This window comes from Tympanuchus pallidicinctus, unplaced genomic scaffold (assembly GCF_026119805.1).
Source record: "Tympanuchus pallidicinctus isolate F22 unplaced genomic scaffold, pur_lepc_1.0 scaffold25, whole genome shotgun sequence".
Classification (NCBI taxonomy): domain Eukaryota; kingdom Metazoa; phylum Chordata; class Aves; order Galliformes; family Phasianidae; genus Tympanuchus; species Tympanuchus pallidicinctus.
In genome coordinates, this window is record NW_026294742.1 from 7,238,817 (window position 1) to 7,262,612 (window position 23,796).

Sequence of the window (23,796 nt, forward strand, 5' to 3'; positions counted from 1 at the left end):
GTTGAATTCAATTTAAAAAATCATTTAAATTCTTTTCCATAATGATCATATGTGACTGTTAGCTATTCTGGGGGGTTTTTATGTGGCTTCTTTGAGGACTAAAATACTTTTTTTGTCAGGTTGTTTTCAAAATAAGCAGTTTCTCCATTCTGACTGCAATCTCTGATGTTATCCCTTTTTCTGATACTCAGAGTAGGCATAACGCTTCTCAAAGAGGAATGATTAAACTAGACCCAAATTTTCTGTATCTTAATTTCATGTGTGATTCAGTCAAATTATTTGTTTCAATTCTGTTTAGGTTGCTCCCCATCCCAATCACATTCAGCTGAAAACAAAAACTGATAGTATACCAATGCTGAACTTGCAGATACTATCATTGATGTTGTATCGCTTTTAAACCTCCTCCTGTTCCAGATTCATCAACTGTCTGTTCTTCAGCAAGCATAAAAGAAAAATTGACTTTCCACACATTATGTACTGCACTCTACTGTTATTTGATTATACCTGCAGTTGTTTTTTAAATGGAATGCAACCCATAATTCTGCTGCTGCATTTCCTGTATGTAATTTAACAAGAAAAAGATTCAAGAAGGGTCATTTAAAACCAGTCTTTCTCAGGTACATGTATGTTTTCACACCTGTGTCTCATCCTTTGCAACACATAATTCGAAAATAGGCTTTACCTTTAAAACATAAACTCAATCATTTACACATTTGAAATCAAATTCAGTAAAATCCTGCCATACATTGCTTCCTACATATGAAGGAAAACGTCGGTTTTAGTAACCAAGTAATGAATTGCTATGCATATGAAGATGAGTTCCTGTCAGCTTATTGATGCTGACAAAATGGAGAAACTAGTTATTTTGTTTGGCTTGACAATCATGAATTTCTTTTTTTAAACAGATTCCATGTTTTAGTGTCATGCTCTGTGGGGAACTAGTTGTTCTAGGATGCTGCCAAGTGAAATGGGGTGTTAGCTGATCTTAAATCTTTGGAAATGATCTCGTGTGATTGCTCTGACTTGTCATTTTAACATCTATTTGATCATGTCGTACTCAATATTCCTCCTCCTGTTCCCTACACCCCTTTCTCTACACACACCTGCACACACCACTCAGCATTACTCCTTTGGCGCAAGGTTTGGAGATGTGAAGGTAGGAAAATAATGGACGTTGGTACATGTGTAAATGTAGAGCCTGTGCTGGGTCTCTGTCCAACGTGGTTGATATACATCTGTTTACCTGTTGTAGTTGCAAGTTGTACAGGCTGACATTGCCACGATCGACAGTGATGCTGTCGTTCACCCGACAAACTCTGACTTCTACACCGGTGGTGAAGTAGGTAATGGAAAGTTCAGTGCTGCGGAGTTTGTATGTGTGTGCATGGTCAATCAGCAGCCACAAGCTTGTTGTAGCTATGCAGATTTGCATTTATTTCTCACTTCCAGCAGTCCTGACTGATAACAAAAAGCAATGAGTTGTTGCAAACTCAGTAGGCATTCCTGATTTTTATCACCAAATCAGACTTTCAAAAGTAACGATAGAACGCACTGCCAAAATTTGAAGTGCAAGAACAGCATATGTACAATGCAGGCATGCCACCAAGGAAAATGAACTACAACACTGTATGACATGGAATACAGCTTATGCCTTGATCTTTAGAATTCTGGCCAGTTCCAGTACACTCTCTCCATGCCAAGTTTCAGATGTTCACATCTGACATGCTGGATCTAGCCCACCTTATTTTCTGAGCACTTTTATGATGGATTTGCTTTTTCATGTTTTAACTCGTGGACCAATTAGCTTGTAGCCCTGCTCAGTGGTTGCCTGTGTCACCAGCATATGGATAGACACACCAGGCACATTTTTCATACAGTTAGTCATCTAAGCTGCACTGATGAGTTAAGGTTTTACATATTACAGACGTCTTCAGTAGTTATCTCTGCTTTGCCCTGAGTAACTCCTCTCTTGGTTATACCTTTAATTGAAGGATGTTACATACAGGTAGCCATGCTTTACCTGATCTGCCTTAGTAATTTGAGAAGGCAAAATCAGAATTGGGCTGAATGTGGAAGTTGCTGATTAGGGCGATGACACCACACTTAAATAAATCAACTGCACGATCCCAGCCTCTTACATTTCCATCAGCCTCATCATCACTGCACAAAGGGTCTCCCCTGTGGAGGCCCCTTGTCCCACTGCAGGTCAGCAAGCCTTGCAACACCCACTGTTTCTTAAGGAGCTCCGTTCTGAGTAAGGCACAGAAGAACGCAGCCCTTTGTGGCCTGTTAGAGCGGGAACAGCTGCGACTTGGCTGGCTAAACGTTATGCAGAGACATGAAAAGAAGAGTGTCATAACTCCCTTTATCTGAAGAATACGTTTCTAAAGCCTGTCAGGCTCATTTAGACAAGGTGCTCGTGTCCTGCCCTTTGTCAGAGAAACGCTCAAGAAGCTGCTCTACAAAGACAATTTTCTCTCAGAGCTGCGCTGCTCGTACCTTAGCGTAGGTTCCTGTTGCCTCTGACTGCTGTAAGAAAGAATAGAAGTGCACAAATGCCTAGCTTCCAGTGATTAACTTTTACCCATCTAAATTCATTTATTTTTTAATTATTTTTTTTGTTGTTGTTGTTTTTTTTCCCCTAACAATGTAAGTGTACTGGGGGCTTACCCTGAGAATTTTAGAGCCTAAATTTCTGCTAACGCTGTTTTCAACACTGATACCAATGCCTGCTTCAAAAGCATGAGATAATGACCTTATTCTCATGGGAGTGGCACATATTTATGCCTGTGAGCAAATAAGCTACTAACCTTAAAGCTCTGAAGCGAGACTTCCGTTCCAGAAAGTTGCTAATGTAGTGGAAAATGATTCAAGGCAGTGTGTTCTTTCCCATTGACAACATAGTCCTGAAATATCATTTCAATATAAAATGAAAGATGATTTCAGTATAAATCCTCACTATTAATCGGAAGCACGTAACTGAGAAGTAAGTGCAGAAAACACCACTGATAGCACATATGTTCTTCTTTCAACCATATCTGCAGGAGCTCAGTGAGATGAGCTGACAGGGTTGTTCGTTGCTTTTAATTATAAATTAATTCCCAGTAGAAGGGAAAAAGCTGATCCTTTTAGATTGAATTAGAAAAAAGTAGGCTAAATTCCATTAAATGTACAACAGCTTTGCAATGGCAAAGAGATGACCCAGTTAATAGATCTTTTCTGTTCCTAGGTTCTGTTCAAGGCTTAATTATGTTTCCCCTTGAAACAAGAAAATCTAAGGATTATGAATGTCATGGGTTTAAGGACTGATCTGAGTTCATGGACTCAAGGGGAATATAACTGGAATGCATATACAGATCTGAGCAGAAGGGATGAAATACATACAGCAGAAATACAACTAGAATGGAAAACTCTTTCCCTCCCTATCCCTTCCCTGTCAGAGGGGTTTTACAGATCGCTCATGTCAGCCACATCAGGTAAATGGGTTCAGCCACGGCTGCTGTAAAGGCAGTGCTCCTCTGAGCCACCAGTCCTGGCCACAGCTCTCTTCATAGCCTGCTCTCCTAGGACACCTTGCTGCTGCAGAGGAGCCATTGCTGTCTCATCTAAGAGATTTGCTAGATGGTGCCTTGTACACAGTTGCACAGCTAACTGAATTTCATGAAAGTCTTAGTGTGGAGTTTGTCTAAAGTTTAGACCAAAGTATTTACATAAAAAAAAGCTTAACTGAGTCCAAGGAGCAAAATTACACTCTGACTTACCCAGTCTGATCTTGCAATTCTGAATTAGTTATGAAAAAAGCAAAACATGAGACGTACACTTCTAAATTATGCTCAGCTTTTGTATCCCAAAAGCAACAAACCAGTAGGAAAATAGAGGCAGGGTCAGTTTTTGAATGAGCAAACAAACGCCTTCTTGTTTTCAAGAAACTTCTAATAGTCATTTTGGAAGAAATTTAGCAACGAGGTCGAAACGAAAGCATCTGGCAGTCCTCTTAGTTCTCAGAGCTATAACTCTTATTTATTAAGCTGAACCTTGGAGGAGGGGCTCTGCTTCATGGAGCATACAGTATGTGCACTTCCATCAGAAAAATGAGTTTTTTCTTTCTCCATCAGTGAAAGTAAGGGGCTTCACTAAATAAAAGCCTAAATCTTTAGAGATCCTAGTTCTGAATTTTTGGAAATCAGTTTGGGAAGTAATATGTGAAATCAGAGCCTTTATGATACCACTGCTTTTTACTTACCTGCCTTAATAATTAATATGCACAGCGCAGAATTATTTGGGATGCTTATGTAGTTAGGAAACTGCTTTCTTGGGCTGTTTTTTTCTTATACATATATTTATACCTAAAACTAGAGCTGCAAAATAAGATCTAAACCATTTAGTGATGGACTGCCTTTGGTAAAAGCATACCTTTTGGTTGCCTTGAAACACTGCACAGCTCTTCTCCTCCCAAAATGACTTTGTCCAGCTCCTTAGCTGTAGTCAGAGAAGTTCATTGGAGGAATATGTTCCTTAGAGATTCTCCTTATTTCTGAGGCTCTTCCTCTTGGTTAAAGGTGGCTCAACAAGCTGGGCAGTTACCAAGTAAAGCAGCCCGCTGCACTCACGAGACTGTTTCATTCCTGGTGCCACCTGTTGGGGTCAGGGACCAAGATCAGGTGAGTTTCAAATTCTTATTGTGGCAAATGGCTCTTTAAAAACATTTATAAGAGAGAGGGGAAATGAATCTTAAGGGAAGGAATTATGGAATTTCAATCACTTTTGAGCTAGCACATTCTTCTGCAGCATTTCACATTGACAGATGCTCATGATAAGGAAGGAGACAGGGATGTCATGTCAGATGTTTTGACATTAAAATCAGTCTGAGGATGTTAGCAAGGGATACAGATGGAAGGTTTTGGGGTTCTTAGGGTTGTCTTTTTGTTGTTGTTTTTTTTTCGTTGTTGTTGTTGTTATCATTGTTGTTTTTAATGAATAGCTAACTCTGAAGTCCCAAAAGGTTTAGATCTTACTTTGCAGTCCCCAAAAAAAATGTTTGGGCAGAAATACGTAGAGCGATGTAATCACAAATAATGATAAGTCTTCTCTGCTGTGGGAACCTGAGATGAGAGGAATAAAATAACAATTCTCTGTTCAGGAAGCACTTTGGAAAAGAAAGGTGGCAAGGAGTTTGTGGAAGCTGTCATTGAGCTTCGGAAAAAGAACGGGCCCTTGGACATAGCTGGAGGTGAGGCTCTGCGCTTCGGAACCACGTGGCTCCACCAGCCACACATCCTGCACTCTGCTTGGGTTCCTGCTGTCCCCAGGCATCACTGCTGGTTGCACTGTGAGCTGTGCTCTCCAGAGTTATAATGCACCTTAAGTAGCCATTATCAAAGTAACCAGAAAACGGCACAGTGATGTAATATTACAACTAACAGCAGGCTGTTCACAGATGCACACATACATGAGGAGAGTTGATCATCAAGGGTACTCTTCATAAAAGCAATTAATTGGATACTTATTAATCAGAGTGGTTGAATTCAACTCTATTAAATGTCTGCTTTGCCAAGATGCCACTGACTTTCACCAAACTTAAGCACGTGCTTAAAGTCAAGCACCCGCTTAATACTTCATTTCATCAGTGCCAGCATCATCACTGTAGAAGCTTATGATTTTTTGATGTGTAGTTATCAAATTTTAAGCAATATTTGAGAAAAATCTACCGTAAGAGTACTAACATTTGGTAATGGCAATTTGACACCATCTGTGATGTTGCTGATAGGTGCTGGTTCATATAGAATGTTGGTTCTGCCATCTGTGTTTGTGCTATAAAAATAAATACAGTACCCGCAGTTTTGTAAGCCAGTTTTGACTAAAGCTGAGGGAGAGATGAAAGACTTCAGCTATGACAGAAGGAGTTGTGACTGTTTGCTTCTGGTGCTTCACACAGATTTCTTCCTTGCTTTTTAAAAACATTACTCAGTTTTTCCTTGGAATTTTTGTTTTGCTAAAATATTTGGAACCTCTCTTTTTTTCCCTTATCTGCATTACTCCTTATCTGCTCACCAATGAACAAGACAAACTGTGCTCACAAACAGATTGCAATTTGGAGGGGAAAAAAAGAAGATGTTTCTCTCAGACAGCAGTGCACCCCTCAGATCTGAGCATTGCATGGCAGTCTCACCCTGTGGAGAGACACATTCTACCCCAGAGAACCTGACTGATAGAAAAGATTGGACAAAAGTCAACGTCCCCATTAATGGATATGCAGTTTTCAGATTTCTCAGTAATATGGGTTTCCCTTTTCATAAAATAACCAGGACCCTTACCTGGACCATGACTGTAACTAGCACAGAACGATGCAGTGGTTCTCTTTGTTTGTTTCTATAGCAAAACTTATTTCCCCTTTCAGAACATTTGCATTTCAAGAAAGGGACAGCTGCTCTGGGTAATTAACAGCTGTCTTCAACAGAATCCTAATTGAGTTAATGACTACTCTCTGTCACTCCCTGTCTGAGGAACACTAAAGTTGGTGATGTATATCAATATGGCATTTTATCCTTTCAGTGTGAAGGAATTACCAGCATTTCACATCTGACTTGAGATATGTCAGCTGCTTTGATGAGATTTCTCTTGGATTTATGATGTAGTCTGGAGCTGCCAACATTTTAGTTGCCTTTAAGGACAAGTTAAAGTTGCCTGGAGTTGAAGCTATGGATTCGTAGATTCTCAACACATTGAATAAGAGCATCAGCCCTTGTGCTTCCATTGTCCTTTCAAATGTATTCTTTTGATGAGTCACTCAGAATGTCACATGGCAAAGTCTATTTTATGTGATAGTAGCACCCAAAGTTCTCAACTGTATTTAAATTAAAAAAACCACTTCATAAAGATTCCAGAATGAAGTAGAGGATGCCTGGCCTCTCAGCACCTTTACAAATCTGATTTTTGTCAAGGTTCCTGGTATTTTTCCTACTGTTTTGGAAGATGCAAGCTTTGGTTTTTAACCTGTGTTTTTGCAGTCTTATATTTTTGTATCCCATAGTCTGTTAGAGGGCTGAATCTTGGCCAAGGTTCAATGCCTGGTCCTGTAAGACAGTGACAAGTTTCTAATTGCAGCTGCAGACCTGCGAGTTCAGCTGCCATTTCTGATGCTCTTACCCAGCTTTCTGGAGACTCACTGGCTGTCAGTGGGCAGCAGGCAGTGCTCCTTTGCCTTGGTAATCCTTCTGTGTCCCTGCCAGCATCCCGGTGATAGCATGCAGCTGGTGTGGTTAAAGTTCCCTGTACATACAAGGCTTCACCTGTTGGTGTATAAACAGTGTGAATCCAATTTTGTAAAACCATTACTGCATCCTGTCCAACTGTCTGTCAAAACTGTGGAAAAAAGAGTCACTTCAAAGTGGCATTGTGTAAGCAGTCTCAGATGAGCCATTCACAAAAAAACTTGAATAGAGCTGGGCCCAAAGTTATGAAATGGCACAAAATATCTTCTCTACAATTACTCAGAAACAAAGCTGGAAGGAAAAGCTTTAATTTACCTTTTTTCCAGCCTTCCTTACCAATTTGTGGAACACTACAAGCTCCAAACTGATCCAATTTGGGTTTCATTATTATCAGAGGCTAGCTGGAAAAAAAAAAGTTTAGCAAGAGTAGCTGAAGGTCACACAAGTCATAATTCCAGCTGGGCAGCGTCCTAATACTTATTGTAGCTCTGCTTTAAACTCTGAACCAAAGCAAGATCATCCCTAGAACGGATTTACATTCTAAGAGATTACTGCCTTTCTTCTCAGACATTACACAGATTTCCACAGTCCCCAGTATAAATGTATTTCCTTTGATGTCAGTCATGAATTCTTGCTCTCCAAAATAAGCTCTATTATAGTTATGATGTATAAATTACCGTGGCAAAGTACAGCTGGAAATAGGAAAGTCTCTGTAATCATGTTGTTATATTTTAAAACTGTGTGATTTCTAATCTGAAACACTCAGAGGGGATAAAGGAATATCTGTCAATTGTTTGTTATTTTAATCACATATGCATTCTTTGAATGCTATGAGAGGAAAGAGTCATGTTTCACTTTCGTTTCTTACTAGCTGTTGTCAGTGCTGGCCATGGATTGCCTGCAAAATTTGTGATCCACTGTAACAGCCCAGGCTGGGGCTCAGACAAATGTGAGGAGCTGCTGGAAAAGACAGTGAAGAACTGTTTGGCTCTGGCTGATGAAAAGAAGCTGAAATCAATTGCGTTTCCTTCAATTGGCAGTGGCAGGTAAGGCTGTTACACAAGCCTGATGCTTGATACTGACCACGTTTTCTATGTGTTATCATTCCTGTCTCTTCTTACATACAAAACTCATTTCTACCATGCTAACTTCATTCTTGTTCATTCATTTGAGTTCCCCAAATTAAGTGTTTCTTCTAGGTTCCTTCAAGCTGCACGTGGAGCCTGTAGTGTTTTCCCAACTGTGGCACATCTAGCATAATCCCTGCAGTCTTAAAGCATACAAACAGATTAAAGAGCAAAAGTGCCTTTGAACAGTGCATCAATTTGAGATATAGAGGAGAGCATGAAGAAATAAAGTCTATTTTACCTGGCTTTAGCACGTAACTAAACCTACTACAGTTTTGGGATGGCTAAAAGACATCTTAGCATTTGTGTAAGCAGCAGACCTGAGGAGTCTTGATTCTCAGGATTTGCAGGGTCACTTCAAGCTTTCACCCCAAATCCATAAACTAAACTCCACAAAGTTTACATCGTGGGGCTCTTCCAGAAAAAAAGTTATCTTAAAAGTCGTTGCCAAGATTTTTAAAGCCTAAGTCTAAAGTTCAGTTCTGTAGTTTTGTGCAGGATGCTCAGTGCCATTAGGAAGTTGAACAACGTCCTTAAGAATCTAAACGTAGACTAGAATTCTGATGAACTTGGATTTGAGAAGGGAGGTTTGAATCATATGGCCTTTGCTGGCTCACTGTGAAGACCTAATCTATGCTGAATTACACAGCAGTATATTTAACCCTAAACAACTGCCACTTTCAAAGTTGTCATGAAAGAAGTTGGCTGATCTGCAAGAATGACCTTCCCATCTTGTAATGCTGAATTCACCTGTGCTGTTCTTTGTAGAGCAGAAAACACCGCTTGAGCTTTAGGGTGAAGAGCTATGGAGAAGCAGAAGTTTCACTAGGATGGTTAATACAAGTGTCTTGCATCAGAAAAAGCTGCAAATATGGCTGTTTCGAGTGGGTGTCATTTTACAAAGTTTGCTTCTGTTACTTCCTTAAAACCGTGCTACAGTGGAGGATCCATACTGACCCATTGAACTGATAGCTGTTGGTTGAAAGGCTACTCAGTGAAATGAAAAGTTTTCTGCAGAATAATCCAAAGTCCACAAGCTAGGCTGTTCTGTGAACTGCCCTTCTGGAGAAACTGTGCTGTTCCACAGACTGTAGAGTAGCTAAGGAATTCAGTATGTAGGTGCCTAAAAGTGAGGCTATGAGAAGTGTGTTCCACAGAGCTCTCTTTTCTGGAGAGCTCCCATTTCAGACTGTTGTTGCAAAGCAGTTAATTGATAGTGGGAGATGATGAAGCCCTGAATAATCATAAGATCCACGTTCTGTTATGAAATCCAGTTACTGACAGGCAAGATCCGCAGCTGTGTTAACTTGGCGCATGCATGTTGCTCTCACTCAAGCCAATTGAAGTGGTGCTTTTAAAACATGGAGAGAAATCAACTGGCATGGAGAAACATATGTTGTTTATTTTCCCTTTTTTCTTTAATTAGAAATATTCAAGCATAAATTAGTTTTTGAGAAAACAGAGTATATTCTGCCAGTACTCTTTACTTATTTTTTTATGAAGTCAGAAGTGTTAAAAAAGTAAAGCTTTCAAAGACAGCAAATACCAAAGACACCACATGTATGCAGCTGTTCTAGTACAGACATCTGTCAAGCAGACATCACCCAATAAATCCACATAAACAGTTTCATTCTCTTTTATAGTTGAGGAATGGGATTACATGAGGGCAGTTCAAATAAATCATGGGGGAAAATAAAATAGCATACTTGTAGCATTCAGTGGGCCAGATGCACAGAAACAGCCAACTCGTGGCAAGCACAAACTGAGTGCTGTACAAAGGTAGCCTGGAGTTCAGTCTGGTAGGGCCAGCAGTAGAACAGAGAAAGAAGAGTTTGAAATTGAAAATAAAATAATCCTGAAAGTGGGGATTTCATTCTGAGGCTCTAATTTTGGACAGAATTGACACCAGCTTGGCTGAATTCTCAAACAGCCTTTTCACAACACCGTAACTCAGACCAGGGGGTCATTGTAAGAGGCTTCTGTTTCACCTTGCAGCCCATATGTGGCCACTGGTCAGCATCCTACTTCTGATTTCCCCCCCCCCCTCCATTTATTTCCCCTACAGTGGTCCTGAACAACTCATTTTATTCAGCTCCCCTGTGTGCATGCCTCCCTTTGAGGAGTCTCCTCTCTTTCACCTGTTGCGACCACTTTGCAGGAGCATCAAGAAGCTGTGTGACTTCAGAATCCACTTTAAACAATTCAGAAACAGGGTATACCTTGATTTTTGTGTTCTCCTTCATGACTGGTCCTTCTTAGGAGCAGAATTCCTCAGATGTCTGCTCTCTATATATGCCAGAATGCAGCATTCATAATTAACTAGCAGACAATCAGATGTGGAGGCATACTGACTCCATGCCCTTTTCTCTGAGTAAGCCAACAGTAGGAAGTAGCTCTGGTGTCAAAACTGCTGTCAGATCACACAACTTATTCTCACCAGCCAACTCAGTCAGCTTTGGAAATGTACAAATGTTTTCAGAATGTTTTTTTTTCCCCCTTCTTCTGCTCCAATAAGGAAAAAAAAAACAAATAAGAGTTTTTTTTCAGAAAAGAAAGAAGCAGATGTACTATTCCATGTAATCATTCCTGAAATATCACATGTACTGTCTTCAGGTGGCATGAATAACATCACATTATAGGCAGCAGTACTACAGAACTCCTCATGGAGTGTATTTTGTGGTAAGGTAATGTGCAGTGAACTGTCCACGACGTAGGCAATTGCCTTTCTCATTTTATGTCCTACTGCCTATAATGTTTTATTATCAGTTTGGTGCTTCAGTGGGCAAATACTAAGTCACGATGCACCTGTTAATGGCAGAGGTGAATTGAACCCAGCTTCTATTCTATGTTTCTTTAAGGTTTTGAGGAAACTGAGAAATCCATCTGTGTGATCTGTATGTTATTAATATTGCCCTATGTTATGTGTCAGTATAACACACCTCAGTTGGCTCAAATGAAAGACTGCATTAAAGGTCATCAGCATTCTCTATTTTACTTAACTTTCTAAAGCTTTCTGCAATAGAGAAATGTGATTTTTTTTAATTTTTTTTGCTGTTTGTTCTCCCTTGGAGACTCCTCACACACTGCTTGAATTCAGCAGCAGAGCTTCTGCTGACAGAAGAGTTTAAATTCTGGAATTCTCTTAAGTTGTACCATTCCTATCATTACCACATTCCAATAGCATGATGAGTGCTGAAAGAAAGATACATCTCTGAAAGCTGCTAATCGCTGTAATGCATGTAACGTGATAAAAATCACAGCAGTGACAGCAGAGCAACAAGATCCCTAACTGCAAGTGAGGATTCACTCCAACACAACAGCAGTAAGCACAGAAAGAAGAGAAAGCAGCTGCTTGCTTTCAGAAGGACTCAGGCACACAGGGACCTCCAGAGAGATACCCTTACTTCCAGTGCCAGCACTTAAATGAGGTCTGGGAAGAGGTGGATCCTGGCTCCAGCTCTTCCATCACTCAGGTACACTGCATGCACCTCAGCTCCCCTGTGTTGGCCCTGCCTTCCCACCAGGTGCTCCATCTCTGCTTCAAGACATGACCTAGCATTTCCACTACAGATGTAGCTATATGGTTATGCCTCTTTAGAGATAGGCTGAATAGATGGGGCTGTGGGACTTGTACAGAAGTAGTTTCTGTGAAGATATTGTTCTTAATTGTAATGAAGAAAGGAGAAAGATGTGATTTGTAGTAAGGCAAAAGATTGGTAGTGATCTGTAGAGAAACAAAAGAGGGTGATGTGCTTGGAAAGTACAGTCTTCACAATTGAGGAAAACATGTAATTTCTTCATCCCTTCCTCTGCTCCTTGCACGCCTGTTTTTATTGATTGCATCATTAAATTAATTCTGTTGCTGTATTGTTTGTGTACATAACTCTCAGAAAAATGAATCACGCTTATCAAACCTGTCACAGACGTGTTTGCACTGTGATTTCAAGCATCCATATCATCCAGTGCTATGCTGCTGCTGTTTCCACGGCTCCCCTCGTGGCAGCACTAATTTCATGATGTCCTCCAGTTTGAGCTTCCATGAGGATGCTGGCTCATACTGTTTCCAGGTAACCAGTAGCACAGTGGGGTCACTGGATAAGCCTGATAGTACTTCCATAGGGCTTGCTCTGCCCCCTGTCACTGATGCTGACTGAGCCCTCTCTCTTCGTCTTTCTAAGCACGTGCAGCAGGAATTTTCCCTTGTCGTGTGTAATTGTAAGCAACACACACACTTGGAAGAAATAATACAAAGAAAATAATTCGTTCCATAGGCTGCCATACTGTGACACCAGCTGCATTCTGCTGACTTCCAGGTGGCTGTGGTTCTAGTCAGAAACAGCTATTGGTTTTTTCTTCGTCAAAAAATAACGACAATAAATTTGGAAAGAAAAAACAAAACACACTGACTTAAGGAATAACAAGGAATAAAAAGGAAAAAAATCTCGCTGTTATCAAAATTACAACTGTTACCACCCACCTCCATTTCTGTATTGAAAATTCATCTGAGAATGGTTTTAGTACATCCTTATCACTGTTTGCCTAAGAAAGATTTGAGTAAATACACACTTTATAGCAGTATTGACTGTCATACCTGTAAGTGCATGGTTTAGCTGCCTGCTGGATGAGAACAATGCAGCCAGCAGATATTGAAGGGTTCGACCCATTAAGTGTGGACTCTGCATTCCTATTTTGGGAATGCTTTCTTCTGTTTGAGCATTTAAGTCTTGCCTAAACAAACAACTTTGTAGCTTCTAATTCAGATGGTAAACACTGGCTTTGTAGCCTTATTTACTGTGCTGCTTAGGAAAAAGCCTGAGCATTCCGTGCAAGTTTACACTATCAAAGTCTTTTTCAGCAGGGCTTGATTTTCTGTCTTCTCTTTTTTTGTCTCTCCTACCAGAAACGGTTTCCCAAAGCAAACGGCTGCGCAGCTGATCCTGAAAGCCATCTCCAGCTACTTTGTGTCAACAATGTCCTCCTCAATCAAGACGGTGTACTTTGTGCTCTTTGACAGTGAGAGTATAGGGATATACGTGCAGGAAATGGCCAAACTAGATGCCAACTGAGCACAGAAAGCTGCAGTACCAGCCCCTTCCTACCCTTCCTCTTCTCCAAAACCTTAACTCATTGTGAAGCAGAGCATCCCTTATTTTAAATTTTGCTCATCTAGGGAAATAAAGGTGGTTTTTTGGATTTATTTTAGTTTTGTTTTTTTACTTTCTAAGATGTTTTATGTTGGCACTGATAGTTGGCATTACTGCTGTTAATGCACTGTATCCCAGGCATTGTCTGAACTTAGTGTAATCTAGGAGATTTTATAGTTTTATTTTAATGAAGTATGGATCGAAGCAGGAAGCTGTTAGGAAAATGTAGTCTTTTACTTGTGAAAGAAACAGGCCGACCCTATTTTGTAACTGTGTTGTGGTGCTTTATCAATACATCGAGTGGCGTTCCTTTCATTTTTTAAAAGAACAGATGCTATAAACCTAATTTGTGTTTGTTTATTGTCTTAATGATAAATCTGGAAAAAAAAAAAAAGATACAGAGACCCTCTTGTCCTTAATTATATTTACAATTTTGAAATCGTGTGAATTGATTTAGTAAAATGTTCAAACTGTTGCTGTTGGTGTAGTGGAATTTTTCTCTTAAGTCTTCATTTTTTGAATTCAGGGCAGTTAGCTGTGAGAATTGCAGCAGATTTCAATTAGCAGCCTGGAATCTGGTCTGGAGACGCTGGGCATCTTGTATGCACTGAGTGGATGTCTGCACACTCCGTCACTCTCACAACTGACCCTTTCTTCTGTGAGCATTCAGACTTTCCAGTTGCTGCTTCAGATCTCCCGTAGAAGAAGCTGACTTAATTGGCTGCTTAGTGTGAGAGGTCCCAGCCTTTCAAATCAAGTAAGGCCTAGGGTTTTTTTGAACTAGTTCCAGTCGTTGAATATTGGGTCGTTTGAAGCCATTCTGTATGATTTCCACATCTTTATGAGCCCAGTTTGCACTGGTTGCCATATCGCTTGCACAGCTGAAATCCATACCAACAAAAACCTTACGGAAGCCACTTGTTTTTGTACTTTGAGAAAGGAAAGGTTACACATTCAAAAGCATATGAATGCTCTCTGAAGAGGAAGCCCTTCCTTTGAAGTCTTTAGCCTGCTTTCTAGATAGTAGGCATACGTTTTCCATTGCTATTAAAAACTTCATTTGCTGATGAAAGAGTGCTGCACATCCCTCCTGAGTTGATCCAGGGCAATGAATGGAGCATATCTGGCTGCTTTCAGTAAACTCAGTACAGGTATTAAAAGCAGGTAAGCTTAAGCTCTGTCAAGGGTTTGGGTTTTTTTTTGTTGTCTTTTTTTTGCATAGGATTGTGAATACTTTCACCATTTGAGTGCTGTAGAAGATCAACAGTGACAACTCTGGAAGGCAAAATTTAGAAAATGGTGCTGCTCCAAACAAGCAGACAGAGTTAGGAGCAGGGGGTGAATTAATTCTGTGCATCAAACACATAGGGCGTCTGGCCACACTGTGAAATCGAAGTGAAATGTGTTGAATTATAGCGCCAATCTTAAACAATAGCAGCTTCAGCAGCAGTAAGCAAGGTACCGTACCTTAGCACTGCATTGTGAATGGCACATTCCTGCCCTCGTGTTGGTCATCATACAGGCAACAGCAAGCTGCACTTTCCACAGATATCACTAGGTGTCACTGAAAGGATTGAAAAGCAGAGAAAAGCACAGCCAAGCGTGTGGGAGAGAGTCCTGAGACACCTGAGAAGGAGCCTTCCTTTTTCACTGCAGAAGGAACGCACGTCCCAACAAGAGTGTCCCCAGCAGATCCCAGCTCCTTGGTCTCTTTACACCTTATAGTACATTCTAAAGTGCAGTCTTTTTTCTTCCCTCCAAATCACATCAACAACAGAAAAAAAATGTATTTAAATACCGCTGGTGTTTTCAGAGGGGTTAAAAATACAGCCTGCAGTCATAGTTAACACATCTTTCACACTGCTATACAAGATGAACAGATGTCAACTTTGAACTGAGACGTTCTCAAGGCAAGCTGTGCCATAATTCAAATGACACGGGCTTGTTTCTTGTGGCCACGGATCTCATCCACTTCTTCAGCTGCTGTGAGTAGCTCACATCATTGCTTGTAATGCGCAAGGTTTGCTTTGTGTGAATTCAGCCCTTAATTCGCTATGGATCCATGAACATCTCCCACCTGATGAGGATCTGAGCTCTCAGCATCATGTTCCAGAGTAAACAGAAACAGTTATCAGTGCTTCTCACGTGGCTTTGAGCAGGGGAACGCCTTGCTTCTCACAGCAGGCAGAGCCCCAGCCTGAGAGCTGTAAGGTCTCCATCCTCGTTGTAACCCAGCTGTGGAACATCACTTGCAGCGAGCATCACTGTATTTTCCTTTTGTACCAATTCCAGAGCATCCTTCTCCTTCCTGGCACTCATACAGAAGCTCCTAAACCCTCGGTGTTTCCACTGACTTCGGTGGATCACCCACCTTCCCCACAGCCTGGAGAACGTAGCTCTCGAGTCCTGCAACCCAGCAGGCTGTGAGAGGAAAGCAGAAGCCAGAGATCCCAGAACAAGCCTGAACTCAGCCACGTGGTGCAGCCCCAGCAAGTTGTGGCATAGATTCAAAAACCTGAAAAGAAACATATCTGGTTACATGTATAACAAGAAAAACAGAAGAAATTGCTGCTAATGTGTACTGGGACCAAAACAACATCGCTTTGGGAGTTGTCTTCCCAGCATTTTTAACAGCTAAACGGACTAGTACCATATGTAAAAATAAATTTATCATTTAAGGAAGGCCGTACACTGAAAGTCTCAGTGAACTGGTCTTTGCTGCTTATTCTTTCGTTGCTGCAGTCCATTAGGACTCCATTATCTGAAAACAGTGGTTAAAATGAATGTTCTCTGAATACTTTAAGGCATTAAAAACATTGCAGCCAGCAGCATTTTCCATCCGCTGCCTCAAGTCTTGCTTTCCACTACTCTTCTGCTTTTACTCCCCTGACTTTCCCTCCTGTAGGTAATTCACTGTAATACTGTCCTTTGGGTGAATCAAAAATTGTGTTCCTTTAGCAGTTCCCCCTAATTCTGTAGGCTATCATCCTGCCAAAGCTTTTTTCATCCCAAGTTGTCAGCCACTATGATTAGTTGAGCAGGTATAATTATCCTACCACAGTCATGGTCAGGTTGCCAGGCTGGCTTTCAGAAGCAATTAGCTGCTGACAGAAGTGTTACTTTGCCCCAGAGAGGAAGTAAGCAAAAATGCAAATTTGGGGTCTCTCTCTTTTCCCCACACAAGGGGAAGAATTCATAATCGCGCTGCAGCTCATCTGCCTCTTTGAATCCTTCCTTCCTGAAGTCCTTCTTCCCCCTGAGAAATGGAAGCAATGAATAACAACATTTGTGCAACCTTTACTTTCCCAAAACAGTTGGAGGAGGGCAGAGTATTTGGTAACCGCAGTGCAGATGTGTCTTGTGGATGATTAGTGCTGTGATGGACAGGTTAGACTTTCAGTCTCACGTTACATTCCGCTGGAATCAGCCCTCCATCCTTCACGATTAATTTAAGATTCAGTAACAAATCTTGCTGCATCTCCTTCAGCTCTCTTCTAGATCTCGACTTATTGGAAGTTTGGATTTAGCATTTTGGCAGATGCTGAGGTACAAGCAGGCTCCTAACATCCACATCTGTCCTGCAACCCTGACTGAGATCTGCACCCTGTTTTTAGATGTGCCCTGGGCAGAAGTCTGGGAACAAGCCTGTCTGCTTCAACTCTTCCTGCTTCTCTGCCTCCTTGGGAATCCAGCGCTGTGCAGAGATTGAGGCATCTGGGAAAGTAAAGCATCCATAACCACAGGTGCCAGGAGGCACAGAAATACAGTAGGGGCTGTCCTTATTCTGATCCCTGCTTTCAATCCGAGGGTACAAATATCTCTGAGTGGTATTATAACCACAAATATCTGCTACAGAACACACAGCGTCGCTTTTCAATCCCACATTCTGGTTCTCCTGCGGTGCTTTTCCCCAGATACTGCTCATCCTTTCCATAGCTTCATAGATTCATTAACATTCTGATCATCCATTAGATGATATCTCTTCTCTGCTACAGACTGTGAGGGCATTGCACAGGCTCCATCTTTAACTGTCACACGGTAGAAGGACAACATGCAGCAAAGTGATGAATGCACCTGATGGGACAGCACCTGAACGTCTGCTCTCCAGAGATTTGTCATGAACAAATGCTTCCATGTACAAGATTTCGTAACTGTAAAATATCATTTTATGATTCGTTAGCAGAAGCATCGTGATTGTAATTACTGTATGAAAACATGAAGGGATGGATATCGACAGCAAGATGTGAGGGCTTCTGATCTTTCAGTCTGCAGCCTTGCTGCAGTGAAGGCAGTAAAACAGCCAAGTGTTTGTACAAGTGCGAGGAGGCTGGAATCTGACTCACTAAGCATGAGCAAAGCACTCTTAGAAATGCTCGCTTTCCAGTAAAAAGGAATCAAGAACTCTTTGGTCTGTGAGCTCTCCAAAGCCAAAATACATACATCCAATGAATCTGAGAAATTAAGAATTCAGAGAAAGCACACCAGAAGGTAAAAAACACAGATGGAATGTAGGTAGCACATATGGGCTGACAAGGTGAGAGCATCCCTCGTTAGCCAAACAAACAGAAGTCTGCAGTGAAATCAGGCTCTAATTTCCCTATGTTTGTTAACCTCAAGTTTTTGTGAGCTCGTTTCCCCTTGATCCCAGCTAAAATTGGCTTTCTAGCCTGAAAAACAGCGCTGACAGGAGCTGCAGTTGCCTGGCCACTCAAAGATCAGGTCTGCAGCCCGTGGTAAATAGTCACATTCTCTGCTCTGTGATGGTTTTGCAGAGGACAGTAATGCCTACAGTTGTAACAGCAACTCAGAGGGAGCAGCATAATTGATAGGCCTGAAGAGCGCAGGTAAGTAGAAAGATTGTATTTATATCCCTGGTGTGAAACCCAATGGGAACCAGACTATTGCACACTGGCTAAAGTGCTTGAAAATTGCCACCAATTCCTTTTTGTGTTGAGTTCTACAGAGATTTAGTTCATTCCTCCATAGAATCCCACTTAATGCCTCCACAACTCATGTTTAACCATTATCACTAGCACCCAGCTCATAAATGCTTCTTCCTTGTCAGACTCCACGCACAGGAATCAAGGGGAGATGATGCTGCTGTTTCCTAATGCAAAGCCAGGACAACATTTCACAACATACATAGCCTACAAAATCCCAACTCTTCCTTTTTCCTTTTTTTTTTTTTTTTTTTTCCTTTTACCAGCCTGGTTAACAGGAGAAATGTGATATTTCTGTACCTTGAAATGACCAGCCTCCTTCGGCTTCAGAGAATAAATTAAAGTGGAGCCAAAGTATACCTCAGCTGCAGCGATGGGCAGATTGATTTGCTTTCCATCTGGGAGATTAAATTCCACTGCCAAAAAAAAAAATGGCACCAGCATAATTAGCTGTCAGTCAAGTTGCAAAGAGACAGACTATGTGGGATAATTGAAAGCCCTGCAGCTTCTCATTACATACTACAGTAGCCCTATTTGCAAATTTCCACCTTGAGGAGGTTCCCCTAACATTGTCAGGTTTGTACTTACTCCTCCTGGCACATTCTTCTGAAGTGAAACAGGAACACTGGGCAGGGATGGATTAATTTTAAGTAATTTTTGCTTAACGTAAGTTGCTGATAATATATTTGTCAACAGCCCCTGACAGCTCCACTAGGCTTTAATTGCACACAGATCCGAACCACCAGAAGGACGTGGTAGGTCTTCACACTGCTTATGCCCAGGAGATGCTTTTATAGGCATAGAAATCACCTTCCTGCCTTTTTCTTTCTTTGCTCTCCATGCAGCATCCCTCCCTCGTGGATTCTCTTATTCAGCGAATTGTAACTCATAATGAACCTATCAGCATTAGGTATTAGAAATATAAATTTCATATAAAAATAACCAACCTTCCCCCTCCCCCATTTCTTGCATTTTGAGCATGGTTTGGCAATTGCTGAGTGTACATAAAGCACTGGGAGAGCCCAGCAGCACTCTAGTGATCACAGCAAAGACTGAGGGCTCTTCTTGGTCCTCCTAAAAGCATAGGAGTACACAAAACATCCTACTTCTGAGCATAGCAGGGGCCAGCATGGACCAAAGTCTTCCTTTTGGCTGGGTGTGTGTACTTTCTGTCACCCTTCCCCAGTAACTTCCTTGTTCACCAATAAAACAAGGAGGATCAGATCCATCGTACTCGCCAGTATTCCACTTTTTAACAGGAAACAATGACAGCCAGCTCTGGCTGAGGGCTTAAGCCATCCTTCACTCCCGCAGGGAAGAGGCAGGGCTGCGTCACCTGCCTTACAGCTGGCCGTTCTCTCGTCACGTCTGCACTGATACACTTTCATGCCCATTGAAGCAGATTCGTTGTGGGAGGGGGTGGGAGAGCTGTGGGCTTTGCCTGCCTTTGGCAGCTTCTGAGTTCTCCGATCCAGGGAGGTTACTGCTTCCCACAGAAGAGGGAGCCAGTGTCACACCTCCCACACGGCTCCGAAACCTCTGAGCTAATAAAGCCTGGTCTAATACACTAATAACTCTTAAACCAGAGCTTTCATTATAAAGAGTAATTTATGTTCACCTTTAAGAGCGCCACAAACCTGAGCTCTCTTACAAGCACAGCTTTGGCTCTTTGCTCCCAGCTTTGAGGGAGTGCTGCAGGGAAGCTTTCCAGACCTGCTGGGGACTCATTGGTGGGAAGTGGGAGCCAGGCTGGGAACAGAACAGGTGCTCATAAACCGCTAACACTCGGGCCACTATCTCACTGCCGTGATGTGGGAGACTGGCTTGGCACAGAACAACGAGAGAGAAACTACAGAAAATGGTGTGAAACTATTTCTGATGATTCCAGCTCTATCAGAAACATAAATGCACCAATCTACCCCATGTCCAGAGGGAGCGAGTTAGGATTTGGCTTATCCTCACCTATGGTGGAAAAGGAAAAATTGCCCCTCTTGTCTGTGTACAATGGCCCTTTATGATTTATGAGACAGTCCTCCTTCTTTTTGCCTCAATTACTCACTTCAAAAGGGGGTGGAAATGGGACATTCCTAGCCCTAATACTAAATGCATGTAGTCAATAAAAAAGCAAAAACTCTGAAAAATATTTAAAGGGAGGGTGCTTAAGTTATTGCAGCCCTTGGGAGCATTAATGTATGTGCCAACAAGTTACTGTATGGGGCTTTAACATGCTTATTTATTCTGCTGTGCTATAAAACTCTGTCTTAAATATTGCCAAAACCTGTTTGCCATGGCAACCCCTCATCACACATGTGTTCCAGTACTACTTACAAGCACCTTCTTAAAGAGAAATACACAGCAGGATGAATGGCTCGTGACCTCCAGGGCATTTTACAAAGTTTTAAGCACCCAAGTAAATATTACTTTGGGCTGAAATATTTCTCCCATGTATTTCCTTCCCCCTCACATCCCTTTTTGAGTAGCTCCTTAAGCAGTAACACAAAGCCCGTTCTCCTGCTCACTTCTCTCCAAATGGAGCTCTAATGACCTGGACAAAGCACGTATCCTGATTTTTACCTTGCAGTGCTCAGGTGTTGCCAGAAGGCTGGGGAAGCATGGCACAAATCAGCTGGTCTTCTGTCTTTTTAGGGGCACCGCAGCTGTTCCTGATGTAATTAGTCATCCTTTGTATTAGCTAAAGAAAATAGATGTTTTCCCTCCTCCCATTCCCAATAAATTTTTGCTCAGCCAACCCACTGGCCTTTAAATTCAAGTATGCACATGTTTGTTATAAAGCCACACAATGTTAATGTTACGCCAGCAGTGCTGCAAGCACTCAGCCCGAGGGAGAGTTGAACTCAGGGTCCTTTATCCACTGCTTACTTCGTGCTGTGACTTAAGCTGCAGAGAAAAGCTCATTTCCCACAGCACAGAGAAGATGCATCTCAGCAGCAAGTTCTGTCGAGTAGCTGGAGGATAGGCTGCTAGATGGTCCTCCAGATACAGCACTCTGCTGTGTGGGAATCCCAGCAGGAAACTGGGCCCCTCGGATTGCTTTTTCCAATGTGTGTCACCACTGTATCTCAGTTACGTATAGCTCTGCGTGAAGAACAACTTCCCCAGCCTTTCTGGGTACAAATCCCACTGGCTCAGCACACAAAGCTTGACTGATAGTGGACTTTAAAGAAAAACTGTTACTGTTAGTTGTTCCACCAATGCCTGTGCTGTAGCTCAGGAACAAGTCCATGAGGCTCCAGGCAGGTTCTGCCCTGAGCAGGGCTGCCTTTGGGTAGGCCTGCCTAGAAAGGGTTCCCTGCTTGCCCTTCCACCTGCCTTTCTTATCACCCACTTCTTCTGGAAGTGTTCGTGCTCCTTCTCTTCCCATTTGAAAGAGTCTTATTTCCTATTTCCTAATCTCACTGCATCTCAGTACACCTGTGCTGGATGCTGCACCTTTACTCCCCCTGTTTGGAGAGGGCAGAGCTGGGGGTGCAGCCCACTGCTCCACCTGGCCAGATACCACTGGGGGAGTCTCACCAGGGTCTGCGAGGACCCCCCTCATCTGCACAGCCCCCAGAAGGGATTCCCAGGAGGGCATCACCATCACCAAAATACCACATAGGTGGAAGCCCATGCCTGGGGCTTCCACAGACCTGCTGAACTCACTGGATTCTGTTCAGAAGATGTGTAGGAGGATCATAGAATAGAACCATAGAATATCAAACCAGAAGGGACACACAACAATCCTCCAATCTAACTCCTGGCTCCACAAAGTACTAACCTAAAAAATGACTACTTTAGGAAGGTTTGGGAGATATCTTAGTCCTCCCGTCACAGTGCCAAGAATTTCACCACAAGAAAGCTGTTTAATCCTTACAGAAAAGAATAGCTCTGAAGGCAAAGTGAACATGACCAGAACCGATCATAGCGACATCTCCTCTCATAGTCAGCTCCAGGGGGATCCTAGATCCTTCCAGCACCCGGTGGTGAAATCCTAGAAAGTACCAAAACGCAGTTGTTTGAAAAATAAATAGATGTATATAAAGCCAGAAAAGAAAACAGTGTATTCTTAATGCTCCATTATTAACGGTACTCAGTAAGGGATTTTCTGCTTTGCTGGAGCATGTAACAGGCTTAAATAAGAATCCCTATCAGAACATAACTTTGTAATTATGCAGATAACATTTTGCTACTGTAATGGCGACACAAATGCTCACAAACGGCGCTGGTTACACGTTTCTCTGAAAGGCAGAGATGTCTCTCAGCTTGCACTTCATTGAAGACCACAGGCGCGTCACCTTGACAAGCACTTCAGTCTCCAGGCATTTTGTTGTGTTGTCCTTTGCTTTTGGTGAGGAGTTCAGCTTCTGGTTCCTGGCACGCATCCCCACAGGAGTTGTGCCAGGGATGGATGCTGATTTCCCAGCCCCATGCTATTTGTTAACCATTTCCAGCCTGCATCAATAGCACATCCCAGCAAGAGCTCAGGTGCACCTGGTGCTCAGCAGGCACTTCTCAGAAGGAAAACCCTCAGGAGCTCCCAGTAAACACAGTGGTATTTTTGAGCTACGCTTTCCTGTTTTCACCACATTTGTTTGTAGAAAGTCTCTCCAAAGAGAGCTATCCAAACACTCCACTGTTGCTCTGCATCTCCCCAGAATAACGATACCACTCTGGGGGGGGTAGCAGATGAAACATTCTGTTGGTTTCCTTTTCTCAGTGACTGCTCGTGTCTGTGATCTCAGTGGCCATCATGGAATACAAACACAGCACTGAGATGCCTGCAAGTGTAAGTGACAGAATGCAACTCAAAATTTCCACTGTGTGGAAATGAAATGTAATAGTTACGCGCAGTAAACAATTCCTTCTGGTAAGCCACAACCTGCTTCTGTTCTATTGCAATGAGTGTGTTTTATTGCTCTGGCAGTGGGACCGAACCCTTCCAAAGCCAGTCTTGTAAACAGATACATCCCTTGCTGGAGAGCTGAAACGTCCTGATTACCAACACTTCCGCCATGTCTCACAGCTTCCTAAACCCCAACTGGAAACCATCTTGGTATTATACTGTGTCATCATAGTGTAAGAACGTATAAAGCCAAGTTTATTGAGTTGCCGAATTGCAGTGCATTTGCAAAATTCAGAAAATATGTTAATGTGCCATTTCTCCTAGAAGCAGACACTGAAAACACACACTGATCTACTCGTGCACGTGTTTACTGTTATTTCTGCCCATGACAGTGTCTAAATAGCTGTTAGAAAGATTTCCACACTAGAGCGTATATGTTCAGTTTTACTAAAATTCCCATAAATGCATATGAAATCTCTGCTGCCTGGAGACTTCTGAAAACATGGTTTTAACAGGAATCAAGTATCATGA

The 23,796-nt window shown here is 42.1% G+C and overlaps 1 protein-coding gene across 4 annotated transcripts in view; it reads left to right on the forward strand.

Annotated features, from left to right (window-relative positions):
- LOC128083779 (core histone macro-H2A.1) overlaps window positions 1–13,957 on the forward strand; it is a 44,616-nt gene extending 30,659 nt beyond the window's left edge. For 2 of the 4 annotated variants that reach the window (XM_052689326.1, XM_052689325.1), the window contains exons 6-9: window positions 1,253–1,343; window positions 5,141–5,230; window positions 8,083–8,257; window positions 13,239–13,957. In XM_052689326.1, the coding sequence (XP_052545286.1) occupies window positions 1,253–1,343; window positions 5,141–5,230; window positions 8,083–8,257; window positions 13,239–13,404 (522 nt within the window). In that variant the 3' untranslated portion in view covers window positions 13,405–13,957. The remainder of the gene's footprint in view (window positions 1–1,252; window positions 1,344–5,140; window positions 5,231–8,082; window positions 8,258–13,238) is intronic. The other 2 variants (XM_052689323.1, XM_052689324.1) reach the window with 1 other exon arrangement.
- The last annotated feature ends 9,839 nt before the right edge of the window (window positions 13,958–23,796 follow it).